This window comes from Uloborus diversus, chromosome 8 (assembly GCF_026930045.1).
Source record: "Uloborus diversus isolate 005 chromosome 8, Udiv.v.3.1, whole genome shotgun sequence".
In the NCBI taxonomy this organism is placed as follows: domain Eukaryota; kingdom Metazoa; phylum Arthropoda; class Arachnida; order Araneae; family Uloboridae; genus Uloborus; species Uloborus diversus.
In genome coordinates, this window is record NC_072738.1 from 3145784 (window position 1) to 3158682 (window position 12899).

A 12899-nucleotide genomic window follows, 5' to 3' on the forward strand; every position below is an offset into this window, starting at 1 on the left:
GATGCTCAGGCATTCACATAGGGAGGTTTTACCAGGGAATTCCTGCAATGGAATGTTTATGCCAATTTATAATAATAACTGAATTTTTTGGTAATTTTTTAAAAAAATCCAAAGTCTATATTTAAATTTTGAGTCATAAAATTGCTTTTTTCTACACTTTGACAAGAAATTTTGCTCTATTTATTTTTCTTTTATAAGAATGATTGCTGAACAAGCATTGCATCACTTGACACAACTTTTATTTTCTATGTAGACCAGGCAAGGCAGTTAGTCACTAATAAAACTTGAAACTCTTAAAAACAATATGAAAAATTTATTTAAATGTACAAAATATTGTTTTCTGAGTTCTTTAGCATAAAATTCATACTCCCCATCAAGTGTTTTTTGAAAACCACCTGCAAATAAATAAAAAAACATTAAAAATTAAGAAAAATTTAAATTGTGGTTGTAAAAATCTTTTCCCATTGTTTATACAAAACTGAAAAATATCAATGAGCTTTTACTTTTCTGAATCTTTTATAGTACAGTAACCTCTCGTAATATCGCGCCTCATTATATCGCTCATTTGGATATACCGCACTTTTCCTCCGTCCCCTGAAAAATTAAACGTAATCAAACTTTATTCTAAATTTGAGGTCACGGATCATTTTACTTCTCAGGAAAATTCTTTTCTTCCCCTTTTAGCTCATTAATAAGCCAGGGATATATTTCATTCTTCTGACTTTGCTGCATCTTTAGTCACAAAATATTTTATATTCTTATAAAATATTCGAGTAGGGTGGTGTTGAAGCGCCACCTATGGTTAGTTAAAAACCTCTGGCTGCAACCAATTCAGGGAGTTTAATGTCAGAGCGGCTGAAAGAATGCTGCTCTCAAGTGTATGAAATTTATCATAATAAAAGTTATACAGTCCACTTTTGTTGTAGTTCAATGGTTGTGTTGTGTTGCGTTGCAGAGTAGAGCCAACCGCAAGAAACCAGCTAATGGAAAAAGATAATCTTACCTAGAGGTAAGAACAGGTGGAAGGTAAATGTATTGTCGTGCAAGATATATAATATAGATTATTTTACACTTTAACAGACACGATCAGTTATTCCACGAAATAACTAGGTATTTTATAAAATAACGGATTTCATACTTTAACAGCAACATACACACATTTTTAAACTTAGTGGTCAAATTATTGTGACCACCCCCTCAATTCAGTGATGAGACATCTTTTCCCTTAATACTGCATGAATTTGTTTTGGCATGGACTCTATGAGATGTTAGTAGGTGGTATGAGGCATTTGAAACCATGTAAAGGGTGTCCCAAAATTAACGCAAGATTTGAATTTGCCGCCATTTTTGCAATAAATTGTGGGCAATCTTGAAAAAAGAACAATTTGGCAGCTGAGGGTCTAGGGTTATTACAAATGGAGCGTTTTCGAATCTATAATGCGTTTTCATTATTGAACAATTATTTGAAAAATAATGAAAGTTTGGGCGGGTCAAGCAGTTTACTGTTATTGGCGCTCGATATCGCAATTAGATAATGCGCAGGTGGTTGTGGGATTGCTGACATAGACGTTTGACTTCAAATAACCCCATAGGGAGAAGTCTAATGATGTAAAATCACACGATCTAGGATACAATTCATATCACCGAAAAGAGAGAGTACACGAACAGGAAATTCCTCATGCAGTGATTGAATTGTTTCGCTGGCTGTATAATGGCATAACACTCTATTTTTACTAACCCTAAACTCCCAGCTGTCAAATTGTTCTTTTTCTGTGGCTGCCAACAATTCACAGCAAAAATTGTGGCAAATTCAAATTTTGCGTTAATTTTGGGACACCCTTTACAATAAAAAGCAGTTTCCAGTTTCTTAAGATTTAAAGGTATTGGATGCAGCTGCCTGTTGTCCCGTTTGTTCTTCTCCCACAGAATTTCAATTAGATTGAGGTCTGAGGTCTGTGCCAACCGAATAAGCAAGGTTATGTCTCTGTTGTGTTCTTCAAACCATTCGCAAACTTTACCAGTTTAAAGTGTTTTTCTTAATGTCCCTATTTTTCCCCTTATACTTGCTATTAGTGATTCAATTCAAACAGGCACGACAAAATTGTACGGCATCTTTCTTTTTGTGAGGTTTCTTTTAAAAGTTTGCAATTCTTGCGGTCTCATGCTCTATTAAGAACCCTGGTCTGTGCCATCTTAATCACCCCTTTTTAAGCATCGCACATTGGAGTGTAGTCATTAATTTTAGTGAGTTCAGATACAAAATTTTGAAAGGAATTTTATTCCATTATATAAATAGGGCATTTCATTTGCTCTTTGCATCAATTTATTTTATTTTTTTTAGTCCACAGATCATTTTTAATTTATTTCTTAATAGAAACAAAAAGCAATGCCATTGGAAGATTTTCAGGCCCGTTAAATAGCGATCATTATTTTGATTTGTTAGAGGAAAATAGTAATGCAAACAAAATGAGTATCACATAATAGCAATTTTCAAACTTATATGTATCAATTACACGTGGCAAAAAATATTGAATATTAAAAATGTTTGTAAAATAAGCAGCATAACAAAAAATGAGAAATCATTTCTAGAATTTTCAGTTCAGTTTTTTAGATCTAATCAATTTGTGATCTGTTTCAAGCTTTAGTTTAAAAAAACAATTCAATATTTTTTTGAATTCTGTCTTGAATAATCTTTTGAATAATCATTATGTCTTGTCCAGTAAGGTAACTTAATTTCTTCAACAATGCTAGGCATTTATCGCCTAATGTCAAAAAAATACACAAAAACTTTTTGCGCTAAAAAGCACGAAACTGCAGTCCTCGGATGGAATGACTGAGCTGGCGGTGTATTTTAAGTATTTCTGCCTTAGCCCTGGCTTTAGGGCGGTAACTTACTACAAAATACTGTATTTTTAACATAGATAGATATATGCATTTATGATTATGAGCGGAGAATTTTCAATGATATTTAGAAATTGTTATAAATTAAGAAAACTGTCATAAATTGCTCTAATGATGAAACTTTGAAACGAAAGTGAAAACATGGGTTTCAACTCACATAGCTGTTCTCTGTGCTCGACAACTTGTCTAACTGCTCCAGCAGATTTCTCACGTAAAGACACTCCTTTCTTTGTGTTTGCTGGCTTGCTTTGTTCGTCCAGCTGGTTTGTCACCTGAAGACACTCTGGGTTGTTTGCCTTTGCCTACTTTTTTGGCTGGTGGGTTCACCTTTTCTTTAGATTTGACATTCAGCAAAGGATGTATTTCTATAACAAAAAGAAAATTTTGGAAATATGAAGTCAAAAACGAACAGCAAATACAGTGAAATTCCAAGACAATAAACTTTAAAGGACCATAAACTTTATTTGTTGTAACATGAATTTCATTGCACTGGAATTCATGTAATGTAATGGTAACTAAATTGGTACTGAATATTTATTTGAAAGAGGTATTTTGTTGTTTTGCTATTCATGGTAACAGGATTTCACTGTAGCCAATTTGAGAGAGAATATGAGTTCAAACACTTTTTAAGTTGAAGCATAATTTTGAGCTATATTTTAAAGTGCAAAAATATTAATAATTAAAAGAATTAATGAACAATATAATTAGAAGAAAAAATCATTAACAGGTATTAATTTAGAAGAAACTAGGATTAGGTAAGAACCTTTCATAAAATTCAAATACCTTCACGAAATTCTGAAATCCAACAATAGAATGTAGCACTAAACATTAGTAAAAAAATTGTACTTAGTTATGAATTTCAATTAAATATATTTATATTTTTTAAGTCATAAATATCTGGAACTTTCTTTCTTAAAACTGATTTTTACAAAATTCAATTACTGATTTACAAACTCCAGTTAGCTTTTTTCCCCTGTAGCAGGAACTGTGCTATGCTGAGACTTGCATTGCACTCTTGAGGAAGCCTGCAGACTATTTCTTTGTGGAGGTGAGAAAAAAATCTTAATTTTTTTAAGGAAAAAATATTGAACTGCAATGAATGAAGATTTGTACCACATTTTCTGGGATGTAACCCACAGGTAGCATGTAATTGTAGTTAGTATCATATTTCTAAGCATTGCTTGAAACTGATTGGGATTTTACAATCTATCAAATGCCAGATTATCTCACTGACTATTTTTGGATTTTTAATCGATCCCGTAGACTGCTGAAGAAACTTCTGCTACCGAGTTTTTTTTAAACAAAACTAAAAAGGAGTCTTGACATTTTTAGAAATAGCTTCAAAAATTTTTTATAAAAATTATGGGTAGAAAAAATTCTAGTTAAATCATTTTTAAAACCAGCTATTGCGCTGGCTCGGCTTGGATTTTAACATAACATGCCTATTTGAAGTCAGAATCATATGAGAATGAAAATGGTTAATGCAGGCCTACAATATTAAACAGAAACTGAAAATCATTCAAACACAAAAAAAATATATATATACAGGATCCATTATGAAAGTAATGAGCATTTACTGGCAAAATATATTTATTGATCGTAATTTGTACAAATGTTCAATATTCTTCAAAATACATTCCTCCTGCATCAATACACTTGCGGAGACGTGTTTGCTACGCCTGAAAGGCACCCTGAAACTCTTCCAAGGGAATGCCTCTCAGGAACGTTGTAGCATGGTGTTGGATGTTTCCCAAGGTTCCCCAATGTTTTCCTTTCTTCTCTCTCTCTCTCTCTCTTGAGTCGCGGAAACAAAAAGAAGTCACATGAAGCTAAGTAGGGACTGTAAGGTGGTGAAGGATCACGGGGGGGGGGGGACATCCATAACGGGGTTCATCGGCGACCTCCTCTTGGCTCTCTTTGAATGCCTTGTGCCACTTCCCAGACTGTGATCTTGAAATGCAATCGTCCTTGAAGACATCTTGCAGCATCTGGAAAGTTTCGGTTGCATTTTTTCCAAACCTCACGCAAAACTTTATGGCGTATCATTGTTCAAGCGAACGCTCCATTGCGTTATGTTACAAAAGTTGAAAACATACTTCAAACGGAGGCACTTATCTCCGCTCACACTGCTCGAAAGCAACTGACGACTGGATGCACTGAAAGGGCATATCCCGCACCACATTTCCCAGCCGGTTTTACCGTGCTGCCATCTATCGTCTCGTCGCAATAACATTATGCTCATTACTTTCATAATGGACCCTGTATATATATATCACGGAGTAGGAAGAAGGAGAGAAATGTCCTACGGGATTGCTAGTGTAAAAGTGGCAACGATTGTTCACTTTTTTAGAGGGCGCTGTTGGCGAACCGCTCCCGTCAATCGCAGCAGATCAATGTAAATGATGTTAAGTTTCTCTTTTTTTAAGAGGCAGCTATTAAAGCAAAGAAAGAAAAAAACTACTGGAAATTGGTTGTAATAAGGGGACAATATAGAGGACGATGTACGGCTTTCGTCTACAGGAAGTTAGCGCAGTATTTTGATGAAAAAATTTATTTTATTTTTTATCACCAACTTGCCGAATTCGTCAGCTATTAATATTGCGCTGTGCGATGTTTTATTTATTACGAGTTGGAATTTTTCTATTCCTGTAAATAATTGACGAAATGAGAATGTAGTACAATTATTCACGTAAATACATTTTTTTAAATTAGTTGTAAATTTAGTGACATGTTTCGAGAACTAATTAAAGCGAAATAAGTTTTTGCTTTCACGACCTTTAACAGATAAAAATAAATGTTAATGTTCTATTTACTTAACTTTAAGCTGATATTGATTATAATCATTTTAGTCATGTATTAACTCACTGCTTAGACATAATTGTTATCATTATTTTATTATTATTATTGCATTTTTTTCTACAACCAAATCGAAAAAAAATCGGGAAACCTTTTTCATTTAAAAAATACATGTACAAAAAGAGTAAATTGTAATTTTCAAAAACATGATTAATTTCAACAGAAAACCCCACAAACTATCTCAAAAAAGCGTTCCAAGGTATAATTTTTTGAATGAATAAGGTTTCTCGATTTTTTTTCCCCATTTGGTTGTCGAAAAAAATGCAATAATAAAAAAATAATGATAACAATTCTGTTTAAGCAGTGAGTAAATTATTAAAATCAATATCAGCTTGATGTTAAGTAAATAGAACATTAACATTTATTTTTATCTGTTAAAGGTCGTGAAACTAAAAAATTATTTCGCTTTAATTAGTTCTCGAAACATGTCACGAAATTTACAACTAATTAAAAAAGTATTTACGTAATTAATTCTACTACATTCTCATTTCGTCAATTATTTACAGGAATAGAAACATTCCAACTCGTAAAAAATAAAACATCGCACAGCGCAATATTAATAGCAGACGAATTCGGCAAGTTGGTGATGAAAAGTAAAATAAATTTTTCCATCAAATACTGCGCTAACTTCCTGTGGACGAAAGCCGTACATCGTTCACTATATTGGCCCCTTATTACAACTAATTTCCAGTTGTTTTTTTCTTTTTTTGCTTTAATAGCTGCTTCTAAAAAAATGAGAAACATAGCATCATTTACATTGACTTGCTGCGATTGTCGGGAGCGGTGCACATACAGCGCCCTCTGGAAAAAGTGAACGAACGTTGCCACTTCTACATAGTAAAGATTTATCTCCTCCCCTTTAATCTCCCTGATATATATATATATGTATTCATTACTGGCATTCCGCACCAAATTACACCACGAGATTTGAGAAAATTGGCAAATGATTATGCTCTTGAAATCGTTTTGAATGGTGAACAATGGCGGGTCTAACGGTTAGCGGACTAAGCAGCCCCTGATGGCGCAGGGCCTCAAAGTTTGGCTAAAATCTAAAACAAGAATACATTTTAGTAATAGATATTACCAACTGTAACTAAACGAACGAGTTTATTTTACTGACGGACTGATAAACCAGTGGCTCAAGAGGTCTGGCTAAGGGGAATGATTTTGCTACCAATAAAACATAACGAAAATTTGCTTAAGTTTTTTTTATTAAAAATTACTATTATTCAACAACATTACTTTTAATTTTTGATTATACTTTATTTTTTATTTTATTGGAACTTTTATTTTTTATTTTATTGGAACTTTTATTTTTTATCTAAGTTTGGGGGGGGGGCCGAAATTTTTACCGCTTAAGGCCCTCACTTCACTTGATCCGCCTCTGATGGTGAAAGGACAAATAAGTGCACTTGGTGATATTATTTGATACAAAAATCTAACAAACAGTTTGATTTGGTGGTGTATGGCAAATTAATGCAACAGTGCCAAAAGTTTTCAGGTTATAAAATAAGTATCGGAATCGTAACCCCAGTAGGTTCAATTCTTTTAAAAGTGAGTCATTGAAAGAAAAGTAAATAGCACTATAAGTGAAACTTTTTCTACGAAAGGTTTAAATCAGATTTTTGTTTTCTGCTATCAAGCTAAGATGTATAACAGTATTTCTAACATAGAGCTCACAATACAGTTCACAATAAGTCATATCGAAAACATCATAGTATTACACAAGAATTATAAATGAAATGTTGAAAACATATGTGCACAGGATTTCAAAGACTCTTATTATTGAAAAAAAACGACAAACAAAGCAAACGCAAAGAAAAAATAATAAAACTTTTTTCGATGAAATTGAAAAAGAAAAAAAAATAATGCAGTTGAACTTGGTCAATACGAAATGTCAAAAACCCATGAATTAGTTTGTATTAGCCGTAATTCGTAGCAACCAAGAATGAGTGATATTGGGAAAAAATGAAGAAATGCTTACCTATATTTATAAAACATTATTACTAATAGACACATAGTAATCTATTAGTACATCCAATAAAAATTTGCATAATAGGTTGTAATCTATGATGGAAGATGAACAGTTTATCTCCAAGTAAATTAAATGTCCACAGGTAAACAAATGTGCCAGCTTTATTTTCTATGTAAAATATTTAACATTTTCATCTCTTTATGCAGCGGGACTTTTACTACCTAACAAAATGATGAATAATTTTTAAAAAAGAAAATGACAGTATTCAACCACAAACAAATTAAGTAAAGAGGTCAGAAATTGTTGTTTGTCTTAGCCGAGACTTACAATTTAATATATATTATACATGAAATTTTTAATGTGATTGGAGAGCAAACCAAACTTAAGGAACAAAATGTTCATTTCAGCCATAATTTTGCATTTAACTAGAAAGAGAGAGTTCAACAGTATTTTTCTACGATATACAGTCAATTCGCAATAATTTGAATCTAAAGGGGCCAATGAAAAACTTCGACTTTTCTCAAGTTCGACCTATTGCTAGTTTTGGTTTTCAACATTTTAATGTGAAACACCATCGGATATTTTAATTAATGTGTACATATAACAGACAAAGTTACAGAACTTAAAAGTTTTTAAGAACAATATGCACAGTTTAATCAAAAATATTGAGAGAAAAAAATCAAAAGCATGGTTTTGATTTCGATACCACTGGAACCACTTGAATAGAGCCGATTCTACTTCAGGAAAGGTACACATCTTCATTCGTTTCAAATTCGGATTAATGGATTCAACCGCTTTGTTTCTCTATTTCTTTTAATATTGATGACAGAGTACTTGCTTAGACATCTTTAATAGTAAAGAAAGCTCACTCTATCTCTCAGGAACTTATCAGCAAATGATCGAACTAAAGAATGAAGGGGAACAAATCTTAACTTTGGTCTGCCTTAGTATAAAGGTACAATCAGTTGACAATTTGACAGCTTAAAAGCAAATTTGCAGTCCAGCAACATGGCAAAGTGCAAACAGTACAGTACAAAAAAAAAAAAAAAACCAAGCTTACACATTTCCGCACATGTAAATCGGACATTGGCTTAAACCGGTGCTCTTCTTGCTTTAGAGGTCTATTGTGCTGGAATTGCAAGTGAAGGTGAATTAATTTTTCTCTCATAGTCACTTGTTTCTTTCTTTCTTTTCTTTTTTTTCGTTCTTTTGAAATAAATTTTGAGTCATCTTTGAAAAAACTTTGAGTTAAAGGAATTTAACTTTGAGATAGAGAATAATTAGCATGGAATTAAAGACAAAGGAGTCGGGACTTGATAAAAAGTTTGAGTTACAGTAAAAGTCATATTATCGGACTTTGAGTTATCGCGAATTGACTGTATGTATCACATAGGAATATACAAGTGTTTAAGTTTTAGCATAAGAATCATTCTTACCATCTTTTGGGGCATTCTGTAAGTCAATGTCAACAAATTTTGTTCGTTTTTTCTTGGAGCCTGCTGGCTCAGATGGAGGCCTTTTCCCAGAAGGCGGTTCTTCAGGTGTCTAGAAAAACAACAGATTATTGTTGAACAATGCAATGAGTGACATAGTGTCTAATCTTTCATTTTACATTTCTGATCAAATTTCAAAAAACCTCATACTTTTCACTAACAATAAACATCTATATGATAACGAATTGAGCACAAACAATTTGATGGGACAAAATTGATTCTTTTAGTTTTGTTTCCCGACACTGTCTCTAATTGTTTTTAGTCAGTTAGGATGGTTGAAAGAAATCAAGTAAAGGATAGTGTTTCAAACACAACAGTTGAGCAAAATAATCCCTGGAACAAGATTAAGGGTCCCATTACAAAGTGAAAAGATCCATAATACAATCAGACAACCATAGTTGCCAACATTAAAAGCTGAAAATCGGGGAGGTCTGTGCATAAAATTAAGGGGACTATGCATGAAAGGATTTAACTTCAAAAAAATAGAATCTCATAGCCAGACTAGCGTAAGTCCAAAAATTGCGATGTAGAATCAGATTCCACATCGAGCCACATGAACGTAATTCTAAAAAATAAAATGCCTTGTAGTTATTTATCAGCGTTAAAAGAGAGCATGTTTAAACCTTCGTATGCACAAGGCAAACATTTTCCCTCTCTCTTGTGAAGTAGCGATTATGTGACTTATGTTAGTCTGGCTCTGAGATACAGAAATACAAGTGCAAAACAGATTTTTCAAATATAAGTAGGGATTTCTTAAATTCAGACTGTATAGGATCCAAAATTCAGTGTTTAGAAATTCGAGAATTGAGATTATACTTTTTGGTAGTTAAAAAACTACAACTTTTAGGGGGGGGGGAATGTTTTTAAGTGGGCAAAAGTGTTTTTTCTTGTGCCTAATGATAACTATTCCTTGCAAAATTTAGGAAATTCAGAGAAAAAATGAGGGAAAATTTCACTGCATTTTTAGGGAAATAAAATTCTCAAAAGAAGGAACATGAAATAAACATGTTTCAAACATGATTGGACATTCTCAATTTTCACACTCATGTATGAAACAGGTTTTGTTTTCGTGATCGTGTTACTGCAAGGATTTTTCTTGAAAATTCCAATCATGGAAATATCCCTCTTTTAGCGAATTTTATTGTTTTGATAGAAATTCAAGAGGTATTTACACCATTAAGGAGTTTGAAAAACAAAACTCAAAATTTGGGAGCCTCCCAAACCAATTGGAAGCAGCTGACGACTATGGGCAAAGAATTAAACATTAAAATCTGAAACTGAAGCATAATGTGCAAAAACAGCAACAATGAAAACAGTATTTCACTTCTAAAATTTGACCACAGAGAGAGGGCAGATGCCTTGCAGCGGAAAAATCATTTATAACAGGTAGTTTGTTACTATTTCGTATTAGATAGGATCAGCAAGAATGAGATTCTAACAGCTCCGTGCCTTCTGGCTGATTCAACCTATAACAAATGATATTTCTGCTTCAAGGTCATTCATCATCTCTTCCTTGTCAAGCTTTACCATTGAGGTAGGAAGTTAAAAAGTCGCCAAGTACCAATACACACCTATTAAACTATTACCATTGACAGTTTAAGTAAATTTCTTACCAAGTCTGTGGCAGGACCCCACCCCTCTTCTGGATCTTCTATTTCAGGCGTGATTGGAAGAAAGAGGAGGGCACTGCTCTGATCTCTAGACTCCTCCTCATCACTGAAAATGTAATTTTTCATTGAGTTATTAACTCCGCAACATACTAACAAACCACTTATAATTTTGATCACTTTACAATGCAAACTTTGACATTAAAGGACCCTCTTCATTTCATAGGCAACTACAGACTCTTTGGCATCTCCAGGACGTCATTGCATCTCAAGCCGTTAACAAGGGCGCCCTAATGAGAGGTCATGTAAGGTCACTGCAACCTTCCAAAAAGTTCCTTATTCAGCCAATTTTGTCTGAGGATTCGGCAAATTGAGAATTTCTGCCATCTCAAAAATTCAAGGTTGGGGCATCCCTGGCCCTTTAGTTATGCGTCAATCTTTACTAATAATAAAGCTGAAAGTCTGTTTGGAGGATGTCAGTGATGCGCATACCGCCTCCTAGACTGTTCGGCTGATTTTTATGAAATTTTGCACAATGTTAGTTTGTAGCATGGGGGTGTGCACCTCGAAGCGATTTTTCAAAAATTCGATGTGGTTCTTTTTCTATTCCAATTTTAAGAATAAAAATATCATAAGATGGACGAGTAAATTACGAAATTATTATAACGTCGAACCATAACATGGGCACAAGCCAATTGGCGAGGTACGAAATTATCATAACATGTAACCGTAACATGGGTACAAGCCAAATGGCGAGAAAATTCATCATATATTATTTGTAAATACAGGTGAACCAAAAGACATTTTAATTTTTCTATTACGGGCAAAGCCGTGTGGGTACCACTAGCAGGGGTCTGTCCAGGATTTTTCACAGGGTCCGTTTTTTGTGAAAAATAAAATAATTTTGTGAAAAGTGAATTATTTTTGTGAAAAATAAAATAATTTCGCAAAAAAAAAAAAAAAAAAAATTTGTTAAATCAAAATTTTAGAATTTAGAGCAGGCACAAACTACATCATTTAAACTTAAAGTAGAGAGTTTTCCTCTTCTATGTTGAGAATATCATTCTGGGGTGTTTTTCTAGTATTTAGCGGGGGGGGGGGGGCGGTATCGCTAACTCAAGTAGCAATATTTATCTATCATTCTACATTATGTTAAATTATGCTAGAAATATTTCTGTACAGCATTTAAAATAATTGTAACAAAAAAAAATAATAATAAATAAAATTCAGACGAGGGGGTTCAGCATTTAACTTTTTGACCCAGGACACTCTTAAAATTGCACAGAATTTCGTTTAAAACTTATAAATTCCGTAATTTTAACAAAAATAAAAATAGATTTCATTTGTTTACTTCTTAACAAAGAGTACTAAACATCAAAAATTCAAAATATCGGAATCCCTTAGCGGATGCAAAGAGATCGCAATTCTCAAAGTGAAGGCATCAAAGGTATAAAAACGGCTTGTAAAAAAAATATTTTTGATAAAATTATTTTTAAATTGCATTTTAGAGTCCTATGATAAACATATCATTAATATCTGTGGACACAGCTAAAGCAAAAATAAAATTAAACCATTGATTCAGCATTTTAATTTTTGAGTCATAAAAGAAAATGGAATTTTGCTTTAAAAACTTGAAGTGCGTGTTCTAACAAAAATAGACTTTTCATTTATTTGCATCCTAATAAAACGAAGTTAGCTTGAAAAATGAACAAAATATGATTCTTATATCGGATGTTAAAAGATTGTATTTTTAAAAATGTAGACATCTAAAGAAAAAAAAAGGCAAGTAAAACAGTTTATTTAAAGTTAATCATCCTTGTTAGCATCAAAAAATCAAACCCATATAATTTTCTCCCAAAATAACAGTTGAACATTGCACCGCACCATAGAAACGCAAATATTGACAAGCTGGTAAAATGATGAGAATATTTTCTAATCAAGTCATTATAAAGGTTTAACGCCAGACGCTAAATGGCGATAATTTTGAAGTTAGTAACCCTATCTGAAGCGATCATATTTTTTTCCCCACCCTTACTATCCCTTTGCAGTTTTAAGTTCATTTCGCTG

At 33.0% G+C, this 12899-nt stretch overlaps 1 protein-coding gene across 1 annotated transcript in view; it reads right to left on the reverse strand.

The window, feature by feature from the left end:
* Nucleotides 1-340: 340 nt before the first annotated feature.
* LOC129228193 (retinoblastoma-binding protein 5 homolog) overlaps nt 341-12899 on the reverse strand; it is an 85511-nt gene continuing 72952 nt past the window's right edge. The window contains exons 12-15 of the mRNA XM_054862860.1: nt 10839-10941; nt 9169-9277; nt 3059-3266; nt 341-395 (exon numbers count right to left, since the gene is read on the reverse strand). Coding sequence (XP_054718835.1) covers nt 3109-3266; nt 9169-9277; nt 10839-10941 — 370 coding nt within the window. The 3' untranslated portion in view covers nt 341-395; nt 3059-3108. The remainder of the gene's footprint in view (nt 396-3058; nt 3267-9168; nt 9278-10838; nt 10942-12899) is intronic.